The sequence below is a fragment of the Pseudorca crassidens genome, chromosome 10 (genome assembly GCF_039906515.1).
Source record: "Pseudorca crassidens isolate mPseCra1 chromosome 10, mPseCra1.hap1, whole genome shotgun sequence".
NCBI classification, from domain to species: Eukaryota; Metazoa; Chordata; class Mammalia; order Artiodactyla; family Delphinidae; genus Pseudorca; species Pseudorca crassidens.
The window spans coordinates 20,940,677-20,965,599 of NC_090305.1; the positions used below are offsets into that span (position 1 = coordinate 20,940,677).

General features: G+C 43.1%; 6 protein-coding genes and 3 non-coding genes across 9 annotated transcripts; 4 read left to right on the forward strand and 5 right to left on the reverse strand.

The window, feature by feature from the left end:
• Positions 1–412: 412 nt before the first annotated feature.
• Positions 413–1,249, reverse strand: LOC137231687 (histone H3.1). The gene has a single exon (XM_067752208.1). It carries the CDS (start codon positions 1,010–1,012, stop codon positions 602–604), a length of 411 nt encoding a protein of 136 aa, XP_067608309.1. The 5' UTR covers positions 1,013–1,249; the 3' UTR covers positions 413–601.
• Positions 1,250–2,049: 800 nt separating this feature from the next.
• Positions 2,050–2,470, forward strand: LOC137231689 (histone H2B type 1-L-like). Its single transcript, XM_067752210.1, has one exon. The coding sequence runs from the start codon at positions 2,050–2,052 to the stop codon at positions 2,428–2,430; it is 381 nt and encodes a 126-aa protein (XP_067608311.1). The 3' UTR covers positions 2,431–2,470.
• An 8,710-nt stretch (positions 2,471–11,180) lies between these two features.
• On the reverse strand, positions 11,181–11,827 carry LOC137231686 (histone H3.1). Its single transcript, XM_067752207.1, has one exon. It carries the CDS (start codon positions 11,825–11,827, stop codon positions 11,417–11,419), a length of 411 nt encoding a protein of 136 aa, XP_067608308.1. The 3' UTR covers positions 11,181–11,416.
• A 705-nt stretch (positions 11,828–12,532) lies between these two features.
• On the reverse strand, positions 12,533–13,879 carry LOC137231688 (histone H2A type 1-like). Its single transcript, XM_067752209.1, has 2 exons — positions 13,346–13,879; positions 12,533–12,667 (listed from the first exon to the last, which is right to left on the reverse strand). The coding sequence occupies exon 1, from the start codon at positions 13,752–13,754 to the stop codon at positions 13,362–13,364; it is 393 nt and encodes a 130-aa protein (XP_067608310.1). The 5' UTR covers positions 13,755–13,879; the 3' UTR covers positions 12,533–12,667; positions 13,346–13,361.
• A 245-nt stretch (positions 13,880–14,124) lies between these two features.
• Positions 14,125–14,636, forward strand: LOC137232995 (histone H2B type 1-C/E/F/G/I-like). The gene has a single exon (XM_067755803.1). It carries the CDS (start codon positions 14,152–14,154, stop codon positions 14,530–14,532), a length of 381 nt encoding a protein of 126 aa, XP_067611904.1. The 5' UTR covers positions 14,125–14,151; the 3' UTR covers positions 14,533–14,636.
• A 3,094-nt stretch (positions 14,637–17,730) lies between these two features.
• Positions 17,731–18,126, reverse strand: LOC137232996 (histone H4). Its single transcript, XM_067755804.1, has one exon. It carries the CDS (start codon positions 18,078–18,080, stop codon positions 17,769–17,771), a length of 312 nt encoding a protein of 103 aa, XP_067611905.1. The 5' UTR covers positions 18,081–18,126; the 3' UTR covers positions 17,731–17,768.
• Positions 18,127–18,991: 865 nt separating this feature from the next.
• TRNAM-CAU (transfer RNA methionine (anticodon CAU)) lies at positions 18,992–19,063 on the forward strand. The gene has a single exon. It is a non-coding gene; the product is annotated as a tRNA-Met (tRNA).
• A 2,682-nt stretch (positions 19,064–21,745) lies between these two features.
• TRNAR-UCG (transfer RNA arginine (anticodon UCG)) lies at positions 21,746–21,818 on the forward strand. The gene has a single exon. It is a non-coding gene; the product is annotated as a tRNA-Arg (tRNA).
• Positions 21,819–24,612: 2,794 nt separating this feature from the next.
• On the reverse strand, positions 24,613–24,694 carry TRNAS-GCU (transfer RNA serine (anticodon GCU)). Its single transcript has one exon. It is a non-coding gene; the product is annotated as a tRNA-Ser (tRNA).
• Between the last annotated feature and the right edge of the window lie 229 nt (positions 24,695–24,923).

The window sequence follows — 24,923 nt, forward strand, 5'->3', positions numbered from 1 at the left end:
CCTAAATGTACCAGACCTACACAAAATACACCAAACGGGAGTGTGCAAGTAAAGCCGTGGAGGCAGTTCCTACACTGAAAACTTAAAAATAACATAGGCTTTTTAGGACTTCCCTGGTGGTGCAGTGGTTAAGACTGCCTGCCAATACAGGGGACACGGGCTTGAGCCCTGGTCCAGGAAGATCCCACATTCCACGGAGCAACTAAGCCTGTGCGCCAGAACTGCTGAGTCCACGCACTGCAACTACTGAGTCCAGTGCTGCAACTACTGAAACCCTCAAGCCTAGAGCTCGTGCTCTGCAAGAGAAGCCACTGCAATGAGAAGCCCGCGCACCACAACGAAGAGTAGCCCCCGCTCGCCGCAACTAGAGAAAGTCCATATGCAGCACTGAAGACACAACGCAACCCCCCAAAAAAAAAAACCCCACACCATAGGCTTTTTAAAGAGCTTAATTCCGAGACTCTCTCCACAAAGGTCTCTCGGGACTGCGCAAAATTTGTGCTCTTAATGACCAAGTACTACGGCACCTTTTATATGATCAAGTGATTGGCTCTGAAAAGAGCCTTTGGGTTTCAGTTATCACTCGATTAAGAAGGCCAATTTACGCCCTCTCCCCACGGATGCGGCGAGCAAGCTGGATGTCCTTGGGCATGATAGTGACGCGCTTGGCGTGGATAGCACACAGGTTGGTATCCTCGAAGAGCCCCACCAGGTAGGCCTCGCACGCCTCCTGCAGCGCCATCACGGCCGAGCTCTGGAAGCGCAGGTCGGTCTTGAAGTCCTGCGCGATCTCGCGCACCAGGCGCTGGAACGGCAGCTTGCGGATCAGCAGCTCCGTGGACTTCTGGTAGCGGCGGATCTCGCGCAGGGCCACCGTGCCGGGCCGGTAGCGGTGCGGCTTCTTCACGCCGCCCGTGGCCGGCGCGCTTTTGCGGGCCGCCTTGGTGGCCAGCTGCTTGCGCGGCGCCTTGCCGCCGGTGGACTTGCGAGCGGTCTGCTTAGTACGAGCCATAATGAGAGATTGCAAACACAGCTACAACTACAAGCCGTGCTGTTCTTGCTCATATTTATACAGGCGAAGTCCTCCTGATTGGTCCGAATCTTCAAATTCCGCGCCGTGAATTAAGTAACTGGATAGGCCTTGTGATTGGATACCAGGTCTCACTTTAGAAAATCTAGATCTATTGCAGTACGCTCTATATTTTCTCGCTTAAAGTCCTCCGCCATTTATTCACCCTGTATGTTACATGTTTTATATATACCTTAATTGGTTTTGTTTTAATCCCTTTGTTCGGGATTAAGTTTGGGAAGAGACGAAAATGAACGTTCCCGAGTTCTGAGCCCTTTCAAAAACTACGGTTTTGAATGTAATTGATCGAGTCCAGTTTCGTCACTTATCAAAGGTTCTGATTTTGAATAAACGTTTTATTTTAGCAATGCAAGCACCATATTACATAATTCCCAGCTCTCCAACAAACGCTGGCATCACTTCCAGACACTGTTCCTAGAAAACATGAAAATACTACCGCCGTTGAAATGTGACGATCCTTAATTCTTCGTAAAGCTTAAGTGTTGCCGACTTTGATCAAGCCGAACTGGAAATGCCAATGGCATAATTTTGAAAACATTTATATGTTTAGCTAATTTCTATGTTCTCTTTTCTAGAATTACTAACCCGGTAACTGAATTTTGGCAGAAAACTAGTCATAAATTTGTATCGGGCGTTTGTCTCTTTAGGTCCGGATCTAGAGAGAAACAAGGCTCACAAGTAGATACTTACGGACAAGACATTAATTTTTTGCCCTATTCTGAAAACGAAAGTTATTTTTTCTGATGGTGGGGGGTGATGTCGAGTGTTAGTTCCACTTAAACAGCCAATCAAAAAGCAGATTTGAAATCACCTTATTTGCATAAAAGGTTTCTACTGGCTGATTTGACCCAATCAGGAATTGAGATAGATTAAGCACCTATTTGCATAGAAGCCCTACAAAAATAGGCCAACATTGTAACAGGTGGTGTCAGTTTTCGTCTGTTTGATAACTTTACACCATGCCTGAGCTGGCTAAATCTGCTCCTGCTTCCAAGAAGGGATCTAAGAAGGCGGTGACCAAGGCGCAGAAGAAGGATGGCAAGAAGCGGAAGCGCAGCCGGAAAGAGAGCTACTCCGTATATGTGTATAAGGTGCTGAAGCAGGTCCACCCGGACACCGGTATCTCGTCTAAGGCCATGGGCATCATGAACTCGTTCGTCAATGACATCTTTGAGCGCATCGCGGGCGAGGCGTCGCGCCTGGCGCATTACAACAAACGCTCGACCATCACCTCCAGGGAGATCCAGACTGCCGTACGTCTGCTGCTGCCTGGGGAGCTGGCCAAGCACGCCGTGTCCGAGGGTACCAAGGCTGTCACCAAGTACACCAGCTCCAAGTAAATGTTTCCAGGCGCTGTTAAACCCAAAGGCTCTTTTCAGAGCCACTCACACTTTCAAAAGGGGCTCTAATGCTGCATACTATTCGTTTCTAGAGAGAAGTAAGGTCAGGTTTGAAAATTGACTAATTAGGTATCTTTACCATTCTAATTTTTTCAGAAATCGGGCTCCTTTTACTGAGCAGAAATAATTTTAGCGAGCACAGAGCAGAGAAACGGTTTTATATTAAGAACTGAGAAGTCAGTTTTAGTTGCTGACCTATTAAGAATTTTAGCAGTCAGACCATCAAATGACTGTGAAATCTTTAGTTATTCATGTAATAGAGAAAAGGAAGGGGTAAGAAACCTCAAGTAGCCTGGAAATATAAAACCTTGATTTTTGATTACAGTTCTTGGCTGGCAGCCCAGTGAGTCAGTCAGTCTTCCCTTAAGGCTGATTGGAATTAGCAACAATACAATTTCAGCTACAGATTTTCATAATACCATGAGACTAAGGATCATACACGACAGGCTACCTGCAATGTCGATCAGAGCTCTTTAGTTGCTATCCTTATCAAAAGTGGACTTTTGATAAGTCCACTGTCATGGCCATTTCTCTGCTGGATTGGGGAGGGTGGGGGGGAGTTGCAGAGTATTGTGAGATCATAGATCTGAGTGTGCCCAAGATTCTTCTCTAAATGAACTCTTGAGTGGAAAAACTAGGACTCTGAGTTTATTCATTCATTCATTGAGAGCCTATTAAGTTTCTCAAAAAGTGACAGGTACTAGGGACAGAGCAATGAGCAGGATAGAAACAATCTCTCTCCTCACAGGGTACACTCTTTAGACAGTACCCAAACGAACAGAAGGGAAGTATCAGTCTAAATGTCACTTTAGCATTGCCAAAAGCTGAACTGACTCAACCTTAAATTTTTAATTTCCCTGGAGGCAGTTCTGGAAGGGAGGTGGAGTAAGAGAGATGGCAAGGGAAGAGGAGACAGTAAAAGAGAGAAAGGAATTACAAAAATGTGTGGAGTTCAAGTTTGTATTTGTGGACTATGGTTAACAACAGATGTTATGTATTTACATTTTCAGGTTACCATGTTTTATCATTGGTCCACAAGAATTTTGTATTGGTCCTAGCGCTGTGACTTACTGAAATGTAGGATCTTACTGAAATGTAGAAAGGAATACTATACTAATAAATCTTGTCCATTATTCCTCTTAAAGATTCTCCTTAATAAGATTTCTTCTTTTTTTAATGTGCACCTGTATGACTTAGTATTAGATACCCCTAGAAGTGACAGACAGCCTAAAATAGTCAGTGGTTAAGCAAAATTAAAGTCTTTTTCTCTCTATGTAGCTAGGCCTGGAATGGGCGCTCCACTCTCCTTAGGGAACTCATCCCTTTCTATGTATAAGGTATGTTCTCTCTATTATTTGAGAATATTCTCAAATATATTCTGCTATTCAATTCTACTATGGAGAGCCTACCGAGAACAAACTGGATGGATGAAATTCATAAATATTAAGTAGGTAATTCATAAGTAGGAAACGTATAAGAAATGTTGGATAGGTAAGCAAGGCATTTATGAGATACAAAATTCAGAAGCTGTATTTACTGTAAATCATTAAGTTAGTACCTCGTGAGATGTTAGAGGGAAAGTAGAGCTTGTGTGTGCTACATGGAGATATAAAGTGATGAAAGAACCAAGAAGTGCCAAATCTTTGTAAGACACTAAGTATTTATGAGTTCCCCAATATTTATGAGTTCTTAAACTGACCACCCACTGGTGACCCCCACTTTGGTACCATTTGCCCTCTACAGACAACATGCACATAAAAGACATGTTTCCTTGGTATGTCACTGGTGACCTCCCTAGATGGGAGCTGTATACTCAGCCCTGCATCTCTCCAACAGAGCAAGCATGTGTTGGCTCCAAATCACTTCCATCTGCTGGACCCCTTTGCTCAAAGTCCAACCTAGTTCTCAGCAGAGAAGAAATTCAAAGGAAGGCAGGGAGTGAGAGGAGAGAGAGGGAGAGAGGAGGGTCAGAGAGAGATAGGAGAGAGGGAGGGGAAGGAGAAGGGGTGAAGAGGAGGAAAGGGAGGTTTCACATGAAAAGTGAAACCAAGGATTCAACTGATCTTTTGCAACCTATCTGAAATGTGTTCATTTGTCCAGTATCTTTTCCCTTGTTTCTTGCTATATATTTAAAATTGATTCAATCAAATTAATCAGGGAACTTAAATTGGCCAGTGAGACTTTATGTTCTATGACCTTGGAAATGGCCTGCCTGGTAGTGTATTGGGAGGCTACCACTGCATTAAGGTAATTTCTCACTTGTCATTCTAGTTGTCATTCTTAATAAGATATGGTCCCTGTTACCTAGGACATATAACATTGTCCTATAGAGCAAATAATGATGTATACAAATATAGAACAGTAATGAAATATGCTTAAAATTGAAGGGCTTTGAGGTTCACTACCTGGGCTGAAATTTGTTGTCACCATTTACTAGCCAGGTGACCTTGGGCATTACGCAGAATCACTCAGCATGCTTCCTCATCTGTAGAGATAATACAGTAACTCTTATAGGTGACTTGCTCAAGCATATTTAGTGTTGGGACTACCCCAGAACTCTGTTGTTTCAATGCTCTGTCTACCACTATCAGGAAAGAACAGAGGACCTGTGCATAGTGATTTTAGAAAATACACAGGTTTTCCGGAAAGAGAATTAGAGCAAGTGTGGATATCTGAGGTGACAGATACATGATACTAACTTCAGGGCCCCAGTTCTGCACAGATAAACTCTATAAACCTTCAGAGGCAGAGGCACACTGGCTGTTAACCTCTCCTTCCTGAGCCCTCAGAGACCTTGTTTCCCAGCTTCCCTTGTAGTTGGGTGTGGCCTTCTTAGCCCACATAGCTGAGTTCCTAACAATGGAATGTAAATAAAAGTAAAGTTTGAATTTTCAGGTCTGGGGCATAATAACCTCCCACGAAGACTTTCCAAGCTCTTTCCCCTCCCAAGACAAAAGTGTTTTAGAAACAAAAGAGGCCCAAAATAGAGTTATGTCATCAGACCAAGACTTAATTACAGTTTTGGCTTCCCCAGAAATGAAATCTTAAACTAGTCAAACAGGAATTCCTGCTCAGCACCAGTCAGGTAATCAGCCGGACAGACCCCTGCCAACCCCTACAGGAAAGCAACCTTGCAATAAGCTACCCACTTTTTTTCCTAGTGTAACTTCCCTGTTCCTGCTCCCTTCTGCCTAGAAAAATCTTTTATTTTGTACAGCTCCTCACAGCTCTCTTCTATCTGCTAGCCTGGATTTTGCCTGATTCATGAATCACTGAATAAAGCCAATAAGATCTTTAAAATTTACTCCATTGAATTTTATTTTTTAACATGGGAAAGCAATGTGTTTAGGATGATTGAGATACAGAGATAAAAGTGCACCTGGGCTCCAGAACCACTGCTTGGAAGAAAGAGCTACTTGCTGATCTAGAACACCCTTTTTGGACCTCATAAAAGCAGAGAATAAACTTGCAATAAGCCGTAAGGTTGTCAATTGGAAAAATAATAATAACCTAAAAGTTGAGAATTATGTTATATTCAGCAGGTATATGGAGGACTTAAGCCCAGGAGACAGCCTCTCAGATAGCTCTGTGGGACTGGTCCTGAAGAGGTAAAGGAGGATCCAGGATATATAGGAGTTTTTGGAGAAAAAACAACAACAACAACACAAAAAAGCACGTAGTTGGAACGTCAAAGAAACTGTTAAAGAAAACAGCCATCTCAAGTTAATGAAGTTAGCCCTTTTCTATATCTGGGAAGATGCAAGAGTCTGGACTCATTGAAATCATTCCTTTGATATATATGTAGCTTAACTATCTAGGGCCAGTATCCTGTTTTTCTCCATCCTGAATCCCCTCAGGGTGCACAGGCGGGGGCGGTTGCAGGAGCTGATGGCTTGATGGCCGCCACATCCTTAGTTTACTGATATGGCAGGTGACATTCTTCGTCCACAAGGTTTGGGGGTTTATCTTAATATACCCTCCACCAAGGCAGGGTCCCAATCTCTATTTTCTAAAAGGAAGTTCTGTTACTTGCTGGATCTCAAACCTTGTAGAACTAGATAGCTAGCTACATTCTTTAGTTGGCAAAGGATAGAGGACATTTTCTTCCTCCCCGACAGCTTCAGTTATCTGGCAAAACCTGAAGGACACCAGTTTTCCATTCTTTCCTTGAACACTACTTATTAAAAATGAAAGTAATTAATAGTTTACACTCCATAATGAAAATTCCTGCATTTGGACTGCAGTGTCTCCCAATAGGAAGGGTTCAGAAGAGATGTGATCTCTTAGTTCTGTGCCAAGACACAGCTATAGCTCAAGATCTGCAGCTGAGAACATGTAACACCTTTATCATAAATAAATAAATGTATTTTAATTTTGTTTTATTTTTAAAATCATGGGTTTGGCCATCAAATCATCACCATTTTGAAGGTTTTAATATAGAGTTCTATTAGCCATGAGCCAACAGATGAGCAGTCTTATTTATATTTGGCGACTTATCCATAATTATGCAATGTAATCTCAGAAAATTTACTTGTTAGAGTGTATAAAGCCTTTTTAGGAATATTACATTTGGATTCTCTTTTTTCTGAAAAGTAAAACGATGATGGTGATTATTTGGAACCTCAAAATATCTTACTTTTTATTTTAAATAAATTATCAAATAATTAATGGTCTTTCCTTAATGACTGGTATCCTTGAATCAGGCTGGCAGTCCTCCCTGGGATTAGTACTCATCTCTTCCTGCCCCGGCCTCAGTTTACCATCTGAATTGGGTGTGCTCAGGAAACTAGAACAATACTTTTGGGAAAAAAAAAAAAATGTGTAAAATCGCTGCTGAGCTTGAGACTTGAAACTCCAGTTTGAGAAAACAGAAGAGGAACCTGGTTCTATCTAGTTGGTTATCAGACCTGCGACCATCATTCCAAGTGATGCTCCCAACATAGGACCTTCGCAATCACGGTTTCTTCTCTATGGAATGATCTTCTTACAGATGTATGAAGACCCCTCTCCCTTCCAAGCTTCATGACACTGGCTTTCATGTCTCATCTCAGTCGTGAAGTTTTCCCCACCCACCTTATTTAAAATGACAACTATCCACCACCCATCTCCTACTCTGTGGCAGTCCTTAATCCCCTTGGTCTGTTTTCTTTATCCTCTTTACCTACCATAAGACTGTTTATCTTTGTTTATTTTCTGTCTCCCACAATAATCGTCGGCGAGCTCCGCACAGTAGGATCTTTGCCACGTTACGCATTGCTCTTTCCAACACCTGGAACATTGTTGAGCACACAGTAAGCACTCAAAAAGTTTTTGATGAGTGGATGGATGGATGAAGTAAAATGGACATATGCACATAACACAAAATGTCCATCCATTCTCTAGTGATGGAGATAAAGTCCATGACAGTTTTATCCAAATGAACCCCTGTGAGAGGTAGTTCCCCTCACTATGCTTCCATTTCTTCATCATCATATTTGAGCTGATAATGGCCCCCCCAACCCACAGAGTTATTGTGAGGATTAAATTAACTAATCCATATAGGCACTGATTTACAGACTTTGAATTGATAAAATCACGAATCTGGACAGTTCCCAAGGCCGGCATTGTTAACATCTCTACTTGGCAAATGACATAATAAAGACCAAGAGTGCTACATGGACCTTGCAACACAGGGGGCTTGTATTCAGCCAGAAGGTCACTACTGACTGACCCAGTGATATAAAGCTGGATAGCTCACCACTGTTCCTGATACAAAAACCCCTTACCTGGTTCCTGAAGACATTTGATTTTCAATTCAAATAAATCGTTTGTTACCTGAGGGTAAACAATTTGCCTGTGTCCATAAAACTAGTAAATGGAAGTACTATGCTATGAGTCACCTTTAACCCCAAATGTTTGTATTTTATAAATGATTTTCTCTTTTCTCCCTAACTATAAATCCTCCAGGTCAGCTTCTATTTTCAAGATTTGAATAGCACAAAATAAAGAAAAATGGGCCTTGATTTTTGTGCTGGAGCACAACTGAGACCACCTGAAAATAAAGCAGAACCTGATTAAATGAGAGAGAGGGACACAAAAACTCCTATGTGCAACTCCTCTCAAGACCTTCCGTCTCACTCAGAGCAAAAGCCTAATTCCTTACCGTGACTTACAAGCCCCTGCATGATCTGGCTTCCTTTCATTTCTCTGCCATTATTTCCTCCTACAGAGCCCAGCCCACTCCACTCCACATAGCCCCCCTGGCATCTCAACATTCCTCCTCCTCTCCCTCTTTTTTTTTTTTATAATTTATTGATTGATTGATTTTTGGCTGCGTTGGGTCTTTGTTGCTGCATGCGGGCTTTCTCTAGTTGCGGCGAGCAGGGGCTACTTTTTTTGTTGCCGTGTGTGGGCTTCTCATTGCGGTGGCTTCTCTTGTTGCGGAGCACGGGCTCTAGGAGTGCGGGCTTCAGTAGTTGTGACACGCAGGCTCAGTAGTTGCAGCACGCGGACTCAAGAGCGCAGGCTCAGTAGTAGTGGCACACAGGTTTAGTTGCTCCGCGGCATGTGGGATTTTCCCAGACCAGGGCTCGAACCCGCATTCCCTGCATTGGCAGGCGGATTCTTAACCACTGCGGCACTCACCAGGGAAGGCTCCCTTTTTCTCTTTCCACAACCTCTTCCTCACAACTCTTTACTGAAATAACTACCTCCATACTGCCGTCTTCATTGGTCACCTTATCTAAATTTCAACTCCCCATGACAATCCTTATTCTTGCTTTATTGTTCTTCTCGCCATCTAACATATTACATATGATACTGATTTATTGTCTATCCCAGGGTCAAATGTAAATTCCATGAGAGCAAAGAATCTTGTCTGTTTTGTTCTCCAAGTATATTCCCAGTGCACAGAACAGCAACTGGCACATTGTAAACTCAACAAATGTATGTGGAATAAATAAATTTAAAAAGTCATCAATGTTAAATGTTGTTTGTTGGGGGAGTAATCATGACATCACAATTAGGTTTTAAAGTAGATGTATATTAAAATGTTGAGAGAGGAAATGATATGATTTGCTTGACAATAATCAAGGTAGAAGAGGTATAAATTTGGCCAGTGTTGATGTTGAGGCTGGGTGAGGAGTACGTAGGGTCTGTTAAACTATTATCTCTACCTCCATATATTCTCAAATGTTGCATAATAAAAAAAAAAAATCTTTTTTAAGTTTTAAAAAATGAAACAATATCCAGGGTGGGGGGTGGGGGTAGGGAGATAAATTCCTAAATAATTTTATTTTTTTAAAGGCTATGGAGAAAGTCCACCTGAAAGACCAAACAAGACCTTGTGCTAATCTGTACAGGAAAGCACAATGTGAAGACAGAGGTATCCACTCTCCAGGATGTTCCTCCTTGTAGCATCCCTGAAAACCTAGTAATGTCAACCACTGAAAGCAGCTGCATTTCTCGATACAGACTCACACTAGCCCTGTCCTCAGAAATTGCTATAAAAGCCAAATACTATTTGATTCATTGCAGTGAGATAAACTGTCATCAAGCAAGCCAGAAAGTCCTCCTTTGGAACTACAAGGAAAGCCTGATTCAGTTAGGTAACTCCTTGCTAAGCCTGGAGTCCAACAGGAGCTAACCACAAGATTGGAATTTATTCAATATTTAGTCCTGGCCCTAGCTACCTATTGGAAGCACCTGAGTTTTAATAATTACTGTTGCCTGGGCCCACCTCATACAATTATAGTCATACTGATTGGACCCCAAGCAAAAATATTTTAATAAAAGCTCCAATTGACTGTAATGTGCAGTCACCACTGAGACCACTGATCCATAATGAAATCAAACTCTAGAGGCACCTTGTTATGTGTAACTGCTTGACAGAAATTTCATTCTATTACATAAATAAGTGTAGTTTGCAAATGCTTTCTCCTGGTAAGAGTTCAGACAGGCTGCTTTTCTTGATGAGACCAAAAACACCATTTTAAAAAATAGACTTCTTAATCTAGCGTTCATAAGAATCACCTGGGGTGAACTGGGTACAACGTAGATTCTGACTCAGTAGACCTGGGTTGGGTCTGAAAATCTGTTTCTAGCAAATTCCCAAGTGATGTACATGCTGCTGGTGGTGGACCACACTTTGAGTAGTGAAACTGTAGAAGCCAGCAGGGTTCTCTGTCTTGGGTTCTGCTACCAATAAGTTTATTAGAAATCCTGACTGAGAGGTCTAATTTTTTTTTTTATAGAAGTCTACTATCAGCAAAATAACGCCCTCATTGTTCTCTGTGTAAAAGGTCAAACATTTCACGGGAAAGCCAAAACTGTTTCACCTTTAACTTGGCAGAGATTGGAACTGAGCAAATTGAGGTCTCAGAGACATTAGAAAGCAACGACAAACGCTCTAGCTTCTCAATTGTCAATACCCAAACATGCGGGAACACAGCTTTAGAAGGGGTAAGCAGCAAATCCACACCCACCTTCACCCAAATTCAACCTTTTGTGGGTAAAGCAGCTCACCTTCCATACATAATCCACGTACTCCAATAACCCGATCTTCACATCACACCGATTACTGCCCTTTCCAAACTACCTAAAACACGGCTTATTCTATTGCCAAACCTACCAATCCCCCACTCCACCTGCATGTGTTTATATTACATTTCCCACGAGACAGCATTGAGGAAATTTTGCACATAACCTACGAATTGAAGATATGCAAAGCTGCCAGAATTTAATTAACTGAAATAGTACAAACACTTGTAAAGTTGCACGACACTCCCAAAACACAAGTTTACCCAGTAACTCATGAGGAAATTTCCACTTTAACATCCCGAACCAAAACTCTCCGAAACAGAACAGACTAAATGACAGCTACTTTAAAGAAAACGTGGGTGGCTCTTAGAAGAGCCTTTTTAGTTGGATTGAGATAGCTGAGAAAGCTTTACGCCCTCTCCCCGCGGATGCGGCGAGCAAGCTGGATGTCCTTGGGCATAATGGTGACGCGCTTGGCGTGGATGGCACACAGGTTGGTGTCCTCGAAGAGCCCCACCAAGTAGGCCTCGCACGCCTCCTGCAGCGCCATCACGGCCGAGCTCTGGAAGCGCAGGTCGGTCTTGAAGTCCTGCGCGATCTCGCGCACCAGGCGCTGGAACGGCAGCTTGCGGATCAGCAGCTCCGTGGACTTCTGGTAGCGGCGGATCTCGCGCAGGGCCACTGTGCCGGGCCGGTAGCGGTGCGGCTTCTTCACGCCGCCCGTGGCCGGCGCGCTCTTGCGGGCCGCCTTGGTGGCCAGCTGCTTGCGCGGCGCCTTACCGCCGGTGGACTTCCGCGCAGTTTGTTTAGTTCGAGCCATCGTAAGAAACCAAACAAAAGTGAAACCAAGTAGGCAAATAAGCAGGAAGAGGTCCCCTTTATATATACTCAGAAACGTTCCGATTGGCCTTGCGCTATTTCAAAAGCCCCGCGAAACAAAACCATTGGCTGAAGAGTCAACGCAGTGATTGGTGAAGAACTAGAGACTCTGATTGGATGAAATACTCCACATTTCAATCCCTCTTTTTGTTATACTCTGCGACCCAAAGGAACTAATTTTCTAATGTTCTAGTTCAGCGCATCTCACATTATAAGTAAGGAACAACTTGGGGATCGTGGACGATGCCAATTCTGATTCAAATCTATGTAATGGGGCCTAGAATTCCGAGGACTACGCTTTAAGAACAGATTTACTTGTATTCTTTTTCCTCCGTGGTTACTTTTTCTGAACTGAACTTAGATTCCCCTGGGCTGCCACTTCCTATCTCCACTGGGAAACCACGGGGAAAGCGACGGGCCGGGGACGACCAGCAAACAGTGCGCAACAAATGATTGACTTTCCTATGGTGGCCAAATGGGATTTTGCTTCAGTTTGTTACAGCAGAAATTAGTTAAGATAGCCGCCATCATGTTTAACTCTTCTTTTAGCCCAGTCAGCCAGTCTCTCAGAGATCTTTCTTTCTTGCTTAATTTCACTTTGAAACTGATTATTTTCTAGTTAGAATTGTACTATGCACCTGGTGTTTATTTCTCCGAGAAAACACTCCCTTCCTCTGTGAACATTTTTCATTCCAGAAAGGAGATCACGGTGCGATAACCTCAAGCACCACCAGAGCCAGTCCCAGGACCGCCGGACGCCATCTTTGATTTTGAAATTTTCCTGAAGTAAAAAAGAACGCAAAATTGCATTCTTATCTGCGACCCTATTTTCCACTCCTAGACTGTATAAGATAACTTCCTACTCTCTCAAGGGAGGGCACAGTCTTGAGGGCACTAGTCTGCTGTGGTCTCCATTGCCTGGCAAAGCAATGAAAGCTACTCTTTTCTACTTCCCCAAAACTATGTCGCCGCTTACTATTCGGCACGGGTGAACAGAGGCCGAGTTTCGGCAACAAGTTCAGAACTTGAAAAGCCCGCGCTGATCTGATTTGCCAGCTGTTCTTTCGTTTGGCTGTTTCAAACGTCTTAGTGACATTCTAAGCTACCACCCCCAACCTGCCTTCTCCTCAGGATAGAATGTTTTCCTTCTCGCTAAATAACCAAACTACCCCAGGTTTTTAAAACGTTACCAAAACTTGCTTCTTCACCACTACTAAAAGCCCTTGCTTACGGTACTAACCACTTTTTTGTAAAAGTTCTGTTTCCCTTTGTCACATTTCAATCAGTCCCGTTAGATAGCGAAGATAACTTGCGATAATAAACTGTGGCGATTATCCAGTGGCTTTAACCGCGCGTAAGCTTCATAGACCCAGCCCAGGTTTAGTTACAAGCTTTTTTAAGTGTGAAAATGTGGACGGCTCTGAAAAGAGCCTTTGGGTAAAAAGTTATAGACACGCACTGATATTGGGATTGGTTCACTTGCCCTTGGCCTTGTGGTGGCTCTCGGTCTTCTTGGGCAGCAGTACAGCCTGGATGTTGGGCAGGACGCCGCCCTGAGCGATGGTGACTTTGCCCAGCAGCTTGTTGAGCTCCTCGTCGTTGCGGATGGCCAACTGCAGGTGACGCGGGATGATACGCGTCTTCTTATTGTCGCGGGCCGCGTTGCCCGCCAGCTCCAGGATCTCGGCCGTCAGGTACTCCAGCACTGCCGCCAGGTACACCGGAGCGCCGGCCCCGACCCGCTCGGCGTAGTTGCCCTTGCGGAGCAGGCGGTGCACACGTCCCACGGGGAACTGGAGCCCGGCGCGCGAAGAGCGGGTCTTCGCCTTGGCACGTACCTTACCGCCCTGTTTCCCCCGGCCAGACATGACAAAACACTAATGTCAAAACAAAAACCAAAGAAAATAACCCTCAGAATACAAGAAACTAGACTATTATACTCTGCGGCGGTTTGGTAAAACAGCCTGTGCGATTGGCCGAACACAAACCTTAGCCAATCAAAAGCTAGTTCTAAAACAACAACGTTACTAATTTACATAGAGAGTTTGTAATTGAAAAGTCAAATTATGTAAGGTTGAGCTAAGGGAAGAGCCAATGAGACTTTGTAATAAAGAGCCTATCAGAGATTAGGATGCTGAAAAGACCAATCACAAATCGCAATTCTGCCATCTCTAATTTGCATACAGACCAAGCAAATACTGAGGCCCGTTGCTCGTGGGCGTATTTGTTTCTCTTTCGCTACCTGGTGGTTTTGTGCGTCTTGCGATGCCTGAGCCAGCTAAGTCTGCTTCTGCTCCGAAGAAGGGCTCCAAAAAGGCGGTGGCCAAGGCCCAGAAAAAGGACGGCAAGAAGCGCAAGCGCAGCCGCAAGGAGAGCTACTCCGTGTATGTGTACAAGGTGTTGAAGCAGGTTCACCCGGATACCGGTATTTCCTCCAAGGCCATGGGTATCATGAATTCATTTGTCAACGACATCTTCGAGCGCATCGCGGGCGAGGCGTCGCGTCTGGCGCATTACAACAAACGCTCGACCATCACGTCCAGGGAGATCCAGACGGCCGTGCGCCTGTTATTGCCCGGGGAGTTGGCCAAGCATGCCGTGTCCGAGGGCACCAAGGCTGTCACCAAGTACACCAGCTCCAAATAAGCTCGCTCCCTCTCCAATAACTCAAGGCTCTTTTAAGAGCCACCCACATTGTCTCTTAAGAGTCTGTAACTCCAGACTTCAAAATTATATTTATATATGACCTAGGAAAGAGAAAAAGCTCTGAAGGATTCGGAAAGTTACTCTTTCGTAAGAGATGTTTACCTTTGTAAGAGAAATACCCCTTTTGTATGGGTGTCTGTTACTCTACCAGGAAGAGGAGGATGGCCGAATGTGTTATCTATGGAAAAGCCCACAACTTACATCTGCCTAACAACGTTACCCTTGTTTCCTGTGCTTTGACCTGGCTGCCCATTCCCATCGTTTTTAGTTTTTAGCTGAAGAGGTATTTAAGGTGGTAGCCGCAGCCATTTTGTAGATTTTGTTTTACTGGGGCTCTCCAATGTATACAGGAGGTACATCATTGTTACGTTTGGTTTTTCTCCTGTCAATGTGTCTTCTATCAATTATTAGGCCAGCCAAAGAATCTAGAAGGGAAGAAGGAAAAAAATTTTCTTCCCTACATCTACACAGTGAGTTTTGTGAACATGAAATAAGTTACTATATTTTGAATGGTGCTTGTGAAGAAAATTCCCTAAACTCCACATATAATTAAGGCATTCACTTCTTGCTTTCCGAAGTTAATTTTAAGTACATTTTAAAATAATGTATTCTTGAAAACAAATACATAAGTATATTTGAGAAATGGATAAGCATGGTTTAAGGGGAAATCCCCCAGCATATGATACAGTCCCGACTGCCTCTTTGAATGTTAAATTTGAGCATCTTACTTAAACCCTCTGTGAGCATTTCTTTCTAAAATGAGAATAATAATTAGCAACTACTCTGTGGCACTGCTGGGGTGATCAATAAAAGAGCACAAGTAAAGTACTCAGGGTGGTGACTGCACAGAGAGGGTCTTCTAAAGTATTAGCTGTTGGCTAAAGCCTCTGGTTGAAGTGCTGGGAAGCTGCTCTTAGTCCTGCCCACTTTGGAGTCTCAGAATCTTGAAGCCATAAACAAGGCAGTAGGCCGGAAAGCCTACTAGCATTTAACACCAATTAGGATTCCTTGTCTGGCAGTGTGAACAATCCAAACCACTTCTAACAGTCCAAGCCCCTCTTTGAAACCAGTTCGTTCCCCTGAACTGTTCTGAGGACAACCTAGTGCCTGTGACTGTAAGTCTTCCCTGCGTTTGATGGCCAATTCATGCAACATGTGCCTTACTTTCCAAGGACTTTCTCATGCCTCACTAGGATTAGAGGTACCTCTTTTAATAAGGTGTTGGGTTATAAGGAAGGCCATATAAGAACTACTCACCTCCCTCCACCCAACCACAATACTTCCTTTCTGCATCCAGACTTTCCTTCTTGGTCTTCCTTCCATTTGGAGCTTCACTTTCTCAATCTTTTTTGCCCTCAAGCATCACTTATGAATAAAGCCTTCTATGACCATATCATTTAAAATGTCACCTCCTTCCTCCATACTTTAATGCTTTTCCCAGCTTCAGTGGTCCTCATAGCACCATCTTACATACTGTTTTACCTGTTTTGTTTGTGCCCCCTCCAACAAAATATAAGCTCCATGAATATAGATATATTGTTTTGTTCACAGTTGTTCACTGCTATAATTCCATAGCATCAGACAGTGCCTGGTATATGCCATGTGCTCAATTTTGTTTGTTTATTAAATTAACATCGTCATATGAATTTGTTTCCTCAAACCAGTGCCTTAGCTCAAATAACATCTGATCCTTTTCATATTTAAGCACCAGAGCCCGTATCTTTAAAACAGATGAGATTCCAAATGACTGCATTGATTTCTGGCTCGCAAAGTATCACCCTACAAATTACTTGCAGGCCACAAGGAGGAAAAACCTGCTTTTACAAAGACACTAATCACCCTAAACCAGTAATTGATCTATCATATCGAATCTGGATAACCCCGACATCAAGTGCCTCTGATGTACAATAGTATTTACATACAATCATCTGTAACTGTTCCTTGACAAGAAAATTAACATGATTTCAGTCAAGTCTAGGGAAAATCACTTGTAGGGCATTCAGGGTACAGAAGTCAAGGGAAGTAACCCCATCAGGAAACAAGCCAAAGCAAGACATCCTATAGGCCAGGTCTACAGCAAATCAATATCAAAAAACTAAATGAGATCAAGGAGAAGAAAACTTGTAGATTAAAAGACCTGAGACAAAAAAAAAGACAGAAACCTGAGACTGAGAAGGCGTGATTGGATCCTCCTAAGCAAACCAGATCTCTAAGACATTTTGGGGCATAACTGGGATTTGTTACTGTGAACCCAGTATTAGATATTAGGGAATCTGGTTTTAGTTTGGCAGTGATTATATGGGAGCTTTTTTAAAAAATAAAATAGTGCGTACTTAATTTGAGGTAAAATATACTGATGCCTGTGTAGCATTTTTTTAAAATCATGTCAGCTGTAAAGCTTAGGTGACATTTATGTTGTTCATTAAGTAACAGACTTCCTATCGGCTTTTTAAAATTTTAACAGAAAGTCAGAATACAGTGTTCTCTATGACTAGAAACACGTGCTAGCTCTCCCCGCCTGTGCATTTTAATTTTACCCCCAAAGCACTGGTACAAGGGTTTTAAGTTTGCAGAGCCCAGCAGCAGGACCACACTCCAGCAGAGCTCAGGATCGCGCCCCGCACAGGGGACGCCCCGCCCCACTCGTAAATTCGCCTTTGTTCCGGGCCCCGCTTTCCGCCACGGGCGCGGGCTTTCTTTGTTCCTCGTCCTCGCCGCCATTTTGAGCACGGACCACAGGCGGGGGAAGGGAGCCTCGCATTACTACATCTGGGGCAGTGTAAGCCGACTTCTCTCCAGTATTCAAGCACTATGCATACACGACTCCAAACTTGAAATACACCAGAACTTAAGCGGAATCTTCCTAGGGAAGACAGTCCTCTGTGAGTTTCTTCACTGCCCCACGAAACGTTAAAATGCTGAAACTTATACCCGAAACCACTTCCACAAAGCAGAAACATACACAAATCAGCCAACTTCTGCCCTCCTAAAATGTGAACTAGAAATTAAAAAGCACGAAAAATAGCTTTTGACTAATTAAAAGTAAATGAAGTACACCTCATAAAAAGCAAGGAAAAAGAACAGCAGAAAGTGCTAGCTCTTTCACCGAAACATTTGGGCGGCCCTGAAAAGGGCCTTTGGTAGTAAAAGATGTTAAATCGCTGAAAACGGGAGACCTAACCGCCGAAACCGTAGAGAGTGCGTCCCTGGCGCTTGAGGGCGTACACTACGTCCATGGCGGTGACGGTCTTCCGCTTGGCGTGCTCCGTGTAAGTGACCGCGTCTCGGATCACATTCTCCAAAAAGACCTTCAGTACCCCACGGGTCTCTTCATAAATCAGACCAGATATGCGCTTCACCCCACCTCGCCGGGCCAAACGCCGGATGGCGGGCTTGGTGATACCCTGGATGTTGTCGCGCAAAACCTTACGATGCCGCTTAGCGCCCCCCTTCCCTAATCCCTTACCACCTTTGCCTCGTCCGGACATGGTAATACTGCCCTGACAATACTCAAAACAGCGAGAAAAACCCCGAGGCAATTCCCTTATATGAACGGGTTTCGGACCGAATTGAAGACTGAAAGCGCGCTCGCCCGCACTTTCCTTTAGCGCGCCGGCCCCTCTCCTCGCGGCCCAGTCTCGATGACGTCATGATGACTTAGTCCCCGCCCGCCGAATGTGCCCTTCACGAAGGAGTCTACAGCAGGTCCTCCGGCCCTAAGTGGGACTTCTAGGACCTATTTAACAGCTGCGTCAGACTAAAAATGTTAACATTTTTTTTTACTAATTATCTTTTGCTGTTTGGGATGCTTTGGAACGGTTGCTCAGGAGCCTTGGCCCACACGACCGGAACTGCTGCAACCTTCGCTGGAATGCGGAGCCCCGCTTTGCCCCCAAGTTTACGGTGCTTCCAGCATTACTCCTCCCTACAACAAAATCCCTTCAAACCGAACCCCCCGCTCCGGAGGACTTTAAAAACTGCAGGACTTCACCCTCTCCATCACGAAGCCAAGGGAAATCTGACCAAAAGGATTTTCTTCCCAAAGGCGAATACATGGTTGGTTAGTGATTTTGTGGTAGAATTCTCGCCCGCCGCGCGGACGCCCGTGTTCCTTTCCCTCTTGTTTTCGTTTCCTTCCCTGTTTACTAAAACCTGTAATTCTCATTTAATTATCTAACCACCCCTCACCTCTGCGCCCAGTAACTTAACTCTGTTAATGTTTACTTTTCTACTCCTCGTCGTTTCCTCTGATTCTGGTAGCGATATTATTCCAGAGACTTGGCAACTTGTAGCCAAGGAATTGAAATAAATAGGCGCCTTCTTACATTTTTTATATTTAGAGGCCAAGTCGCCTCTGAGTAGACTTAAGAGTATTATTAGGAAACGTTTTCGAAGAGAGAGCAGAGTGGCGCAGCGGAAGCGTGCTGGGCCCATAACCCAGAGGTCGATGGATCGAAACCATCCTCTGCTATTTTCCTTCTGTCGTTAAAATTGTGTAACCTTGTTTCACAGTAAGGAAAAAAAATAAAATGGCGTCCCACCCTTTTTTTTTTTTTAATTCTGGAGCTAAAATGACTCCCTGAAAATAAGCGTGAAACCGTTTAAGTGATTTCTTCTGGTTGCCAAAGTAACCGTGCTATTTTATCACGACAGTTCTCGTTGCCCTATGAAGCTGCGAAAATACTGAATTAAACTGAGGGAAGGGGTGGAAGCCAAGATCTTGAGTTACATTTCCTTCTATAACATAATTCGGAAAGCACTACTTTTAGGTAATTGTGGCCATGTGGTTAAGCTGATAGACTAGAAATCTCCTGGGCCATCCCGGCGCAGATTCTTTGCAACTACTAGAGTTTTAATCTTTGGAGTAAATAAGTAGCAGTTTGGGACAGAGTGCAGAGTTTGGGAGGCCATGATTGTACTTTGACTTCGGCGGCTACTGGTAAAATGTGTCTCTACCCTTTACCTTGCTTTACAATCTCTAACAGAACTATTCTCTATGCTCATTTTTTAAATATATGTGTGGACTGTTTTATAGTTTTCTCTCTCTCAGAAAGGATTCCTATTCATATATTTATGTGTTAGATACTGTCCTAGGCGCTAAGAAAAGGCATTAAGTAGCCTACAGTGTAGAAATGCTTTTAAACAAGTAAATACGTATATACAGTACAAGTTGTTTCCCGGTAGCCCTATGACCACCCAGTAGTTGGTGATTCGCTGGAAGGAGTCACATGAATCAACATTTACCCAAGGTTAAGATTTATTACAGCAAAGGAAAAAGTGCAGACACACAAAAAAAGATATACACAAGGAAATACTAGAGAAGGCTTTCTTGTCCTCCATCTTCAGGTATGGCACGGATGCTCTTTATTACTTGAGGAGAAAAGTCATGGAAAGCAACACACCAGTCATGGTCAAAAATTATTTTGGCTGGATTTCATTGCCGATAATCTTCTCAAAGATGGAGTCTTCAACAGACTGGAGATATATATATATATATCTCCACTTCAACATGTATATTCACATATACATTCACACATATAGGATTCATATAGAATCCTAATTTGACCACTCCAAACTTGGATGTTAAGTGCACAACTCAAACTTAACATGTCCAAACAGAACTTATCCTAACCCCACACACACCACCCCCAAAATGCTCCTTCCTCTCCTGTGGTGGTCCCCATCTCAGTAAATGGAAACGTGTTAAAGCAAAAAATCGTGGAGCTATGTATGACTTCTCTATTTCTCTCACACCCTCAATCCAATCAGCAAATCCTTCAAAACATATCCAGAATTCAACCACTTCTTACCACTTCCACCAACACTACCCATGATGGTTTAGCCACCATCTTCCTGCTTCCAGGAAGAGAGAAAGAGAGAAAACAAGTCCACGTTCAAATATTTTCAGGAGATAAGGATCTTTTTGTTAAATAATCTCCACCTTAAAGATAATCTCAAAATTCAAAAACATATGTATATGAGAAATTCAGCACATTTTTATTGAGCTCCTACTATTTGCCACATGTTATTCCGTGGACAGGGAAGAAAGACTGTGTGAAAGGGCCTATTTCTGTACTCCAGAAAGCTGCTAATTTACTAGTCAAGAAAAGCCAAGACCTACCACAAATAAGCCAGGAAGGCCAATGCTCCCAGGGTCTAGAATTTAAGAAAATTAAGGAAATGCCTAATGTGTAGACTAATAATGTTGACATTATCTTCAAACGAGGTGCATGAGGTCGCAGAGATTCACTGACAAGCTTAAAAGAAGCCATCCAAAATATAACTTTATATCACATCATTGGGCCAAGCCCTCTACCATACATTATAAATTCTATAAATATTTTGACCATAGAATGATTTTATTGTAACACGTTTTTGTGTTGATTCATTTATTAAATGTAAAAACTGTCACAATCAAAATTTTTGTAATTCTACCGTAGTGCTTATTTCTTAATATATGGAAGCCTCAAATAATAGTAATGGCACTGGACTCCCCTAAACCCTGAGAAACGCCAAAAAAAAGAAAAAAAGCATTCTCTTTTCAAACAGATAGAAATATACTGTGAAAAGTGCTTTGATGTCACGTTATGACAATCAGGGAAAATACCAGAAAACATGGGAAAGGGGAAATTGTTATGCCTGGGGGCCTGCAGATATCCATGCCGGGTGACAAGAAAGACAATCGTGTAGATAGATGCTGCCTTATGTAGTAAGACTGCCTTCTTACTGACAACTGTCCAGGCAGACATCCCAAGTACCTAGAGTTTGAAAATTGCGAGCGTGACTGAATATTAATAGGGAAGAAACTCTGAGTTCTCTTATTTAAAAATATCCCTCGATGCAGGCAATATGCAATATTTTGGCATCCTTTGAGTGCCATAAACTCCAGTTTTTCTGCTCGAGAGTCGTACAGTCAATGACTTTTCCCTCCATGGAGTACCCAAGACAAAAATAATTGTCAATTCTTACCCTTCACAAGACCCTGCTCCTTGGCCCGAGATAACCCCCGTAATCTCGAGTTTCTATTTTTCCAATGACAGAGAGCGCCGGCGGCGTGGGGGCCATTGCCTTTTTGTCATTACGTAACTGTCACGACTCAGAACGGGGCAGAAAACTTACTTCCTAAGTGTCACAGCAAGACCGTATGTTCGGCGACCACGTGGCCTAACGGATAAGGCGTCTGACTTCGGATCAGAAGATTGAGGGTTCGAATCCCTTCGTGGTTAGTGTCACCTTTTATGCCCTTTTCTACTAATCGATAGCCACATCTCATGGGTAGGTGGTAGGAAATCATGTGTTTTTCGAACCCTTTTCTTCCTGCCCTATTTTAAAGAGGTTATTCTCAAAAGCCTTGGGAGAACCAGTGTAAAGAGTGGCTGGAAGTCAAAACCGAAATAAGGCCTTCCAATAATTTGGGGCTCTCAAGCTCTCCCCATATTTGGATTTGAGCTCCTGAGTTTCATTTTCACAGGCTCGGCTTGTCCTTGAAAAGGGAATTCCGATCTGTAAACGGAGCTCTCTCGAACTGAGCCCCCAGTGGGTAGCACGGGGGGAAACCTGCTGCTTCTCCTTCCCCATGGCTTCGCCCAAGGCCACAACCTCTTCACAGTTCTCTTCTCGTTTGAGTTCCGGGTGCTGGAATCTGTCACTGGTTTCCACTCTTCCCCTATCTTTTCCATCTTAACTTTCTTGTTTTCCTTTGGTTTTGCTGCCGTCAAAAGGATGAGAACAGCTTATATTCAAACCTAAATTACAGAACAGAATACTAAGGTCATTGAAATAGCCGGACTGTTTGCGGAGTGTGTATACAAACAGGAAGGCAGAGAACATAGCTGGGCAAAATATACAAAAACATTTTTCCGGGCTTAAATAACTGAATTGATTAATAATTTAGGATGAAGAAAATCTCATTTCCAATTGATGACTTCCTGGTGAAACATATGGTGTTTTCAGATTCAAACGTTGGTTCAAATCACACGGAGGCTTAACTCTTTTCTACTTAACGTATTCCTCTTTGCTTCTCTCTTTGGTAGTTAAGGAAAAAACATACCCTTTGGGTTTAAAAGCTGTGAGGGGCAGAGGCAAAATTGCTCCAGATCTACCTCCCTATTTTGGAAACAATACAAGAGATTAGCACATTTAAAATTATCCTTTAATGTGTATTAAAAGGAGTGACAAATACCCTAAGGTATATTCTGCCTGGACAAAGTTTCAGTCCCTACCATGTCACCATCATGCTCACACACACACATACACATACACATATATACAATATGCCTGTGTTTATTTTATAACTATCTGTTGAATGTTTACAGTGTGCAAAGTTGGAAGGACAAGGATATAAAAGGGTGGTACCCCTACAACCTTATTCTCAAACAAGGTAACATGGGGTTGAAGGGAAAAGAGGGATAAGACTGTTCAGGCATCCAATATCTCTGATTCTTTTTTGGAGAAAATTCAAAAATATAAAGAGCATATCACCCAATTCCTCAAGACCCCACTTTGGCCTCCAATCTGGATCAGCATTTCCTGAGTTTTTATTTTCAAGATAAAATGAGTTAAAATTTGTGAACTATCTTTGAATCACAGGTACTACATAAGTCATATATTGTTAGGTAAAATTCAAAAACAGATTTTACTTCAAAATTTGTGCTTCATCTCAGTCCTCAGGAGCCTTTGGATCTCTGCTGATCTATGACAAGTGTACTTCAGAAGGATTTTCCAGGTATGAAAAGTCACAATCCCAGTCACTGGATTTGAACATGTTAGAAAGATCTTATCACCTTAACCACTTGATCTTAAAGAACTTGGTTCCCATGAACCTTAATAAGGAAACGTTGGTTATATGATTTTTTTTAAACAATTAATTTGTCTGGTCTCTACCTCAGTTTTCTCATCTGTAAAATAGAGACAGGTGATGGGGGGGGTGGGAATTTTCAGAGAGATCATCTTTACGGTCCCTTCAAATTTTGTTATTCTACACCGTGCACTCAGCCATTTGCTGTAGTTTACTATAAGGTGAAAAGAGGGAACTGGTGAGATTTTATGGTATTATGTGCTAAAATTAAGATATAAGTGGCAGAAGATGATCAAAGAAGGAAGAAACTAACAGAGACTGGAACACCTGGAAAAGATCTTTGATTAAATTCATTCATGTAAAATACAAAGAGGAGAGTGATGCTTTCATCTGAGGATTCACAGAAAAGGTACATTTGATGTGGGTCTTGCAAGAGGATTTTGCAGCAAGGGAGCAGAGACTCTCCAGGCAGAAGGAACTACTTGAGCAAAAGCAGAGCATGTGAACAGCTTCTGCTCCTGAAGACAGGGACCAGTGGTCAGATAAAACTAGAGTTTGATGAAGAGTTTGGGAGGATAGGGAGTGATAAGGGGTAAAGAGGGAGCGTCTTGGACCTGAATTTAAGAGGCAAAAAAAAAAAAAAAAATCAACAAAAACTGCCGAGACAGGGAACCAAAGCTGGGGAGCGGGTGGGAGCAGGGGGTGAAGAGAAGCGAATGGACAGTGGTTCTCAGCCCAAGAAACCCATCAGAATCACCTGTGGCCCCTGCAGCCACGCCTGGACGTCACCCTCGGAGATACTGATTCAACTGTGCCGAGGGGTGGAGGAAAGGTGGACATCTTGAGAAAACTCCCTAGTTGCTTGTAATTTGCTACCAGTGTTAGGAACGCAGGCAGGAAGATGGGCTGGGTGGGGAGGGGGTCAACAAGCGTAACGGAAGTCAGAGGGCCAGAAATCAGTTTTTGACAACGGTGGAGAAGCTGGGGAATACGTGAGCACACCTGTGTCTGACCGGAGGCAGCAGAGTTTGATTTTTGACTGTCATCCACGTGACGTGACTCAAATTCTAATCTCTCTATAAAAGGGGCTAAAAGTAACGTTATTGGAAGTTACTCGTCACCTCAGTGCGTCTCTAACAGAGCATCTACCGACACGTTCTGGGGAAATACCTTCTTTACAAGGTACTAAAACCACAGTCCCACAGTAAAGCGGGGAAACCAAACGACGAGGATGGGATTCGAACCCACGCGTGCAGAGCACAATGGATTAGCAGTCCATCGCCTTAACCACTCGGCCACCTCGTCACCTGTGCGGGGGGTTTTGGTTGAAAATTGTATTTCTTTACTCAGCAGCGTTCTATTTGCCAAATTATATTATTATTTAGCTTTTTTTATTATTATTAATGAAGATAATGTCTTTTCTCCCTATAAATGGCCCTCTTGCTTTGATAAAGGAAGAAAAAATAAAGAAGGGACTGAGGTCCAGCCACTGAGGAAAATAGCATGAAGGATCCTCAAAAAATTAAAAATAGAT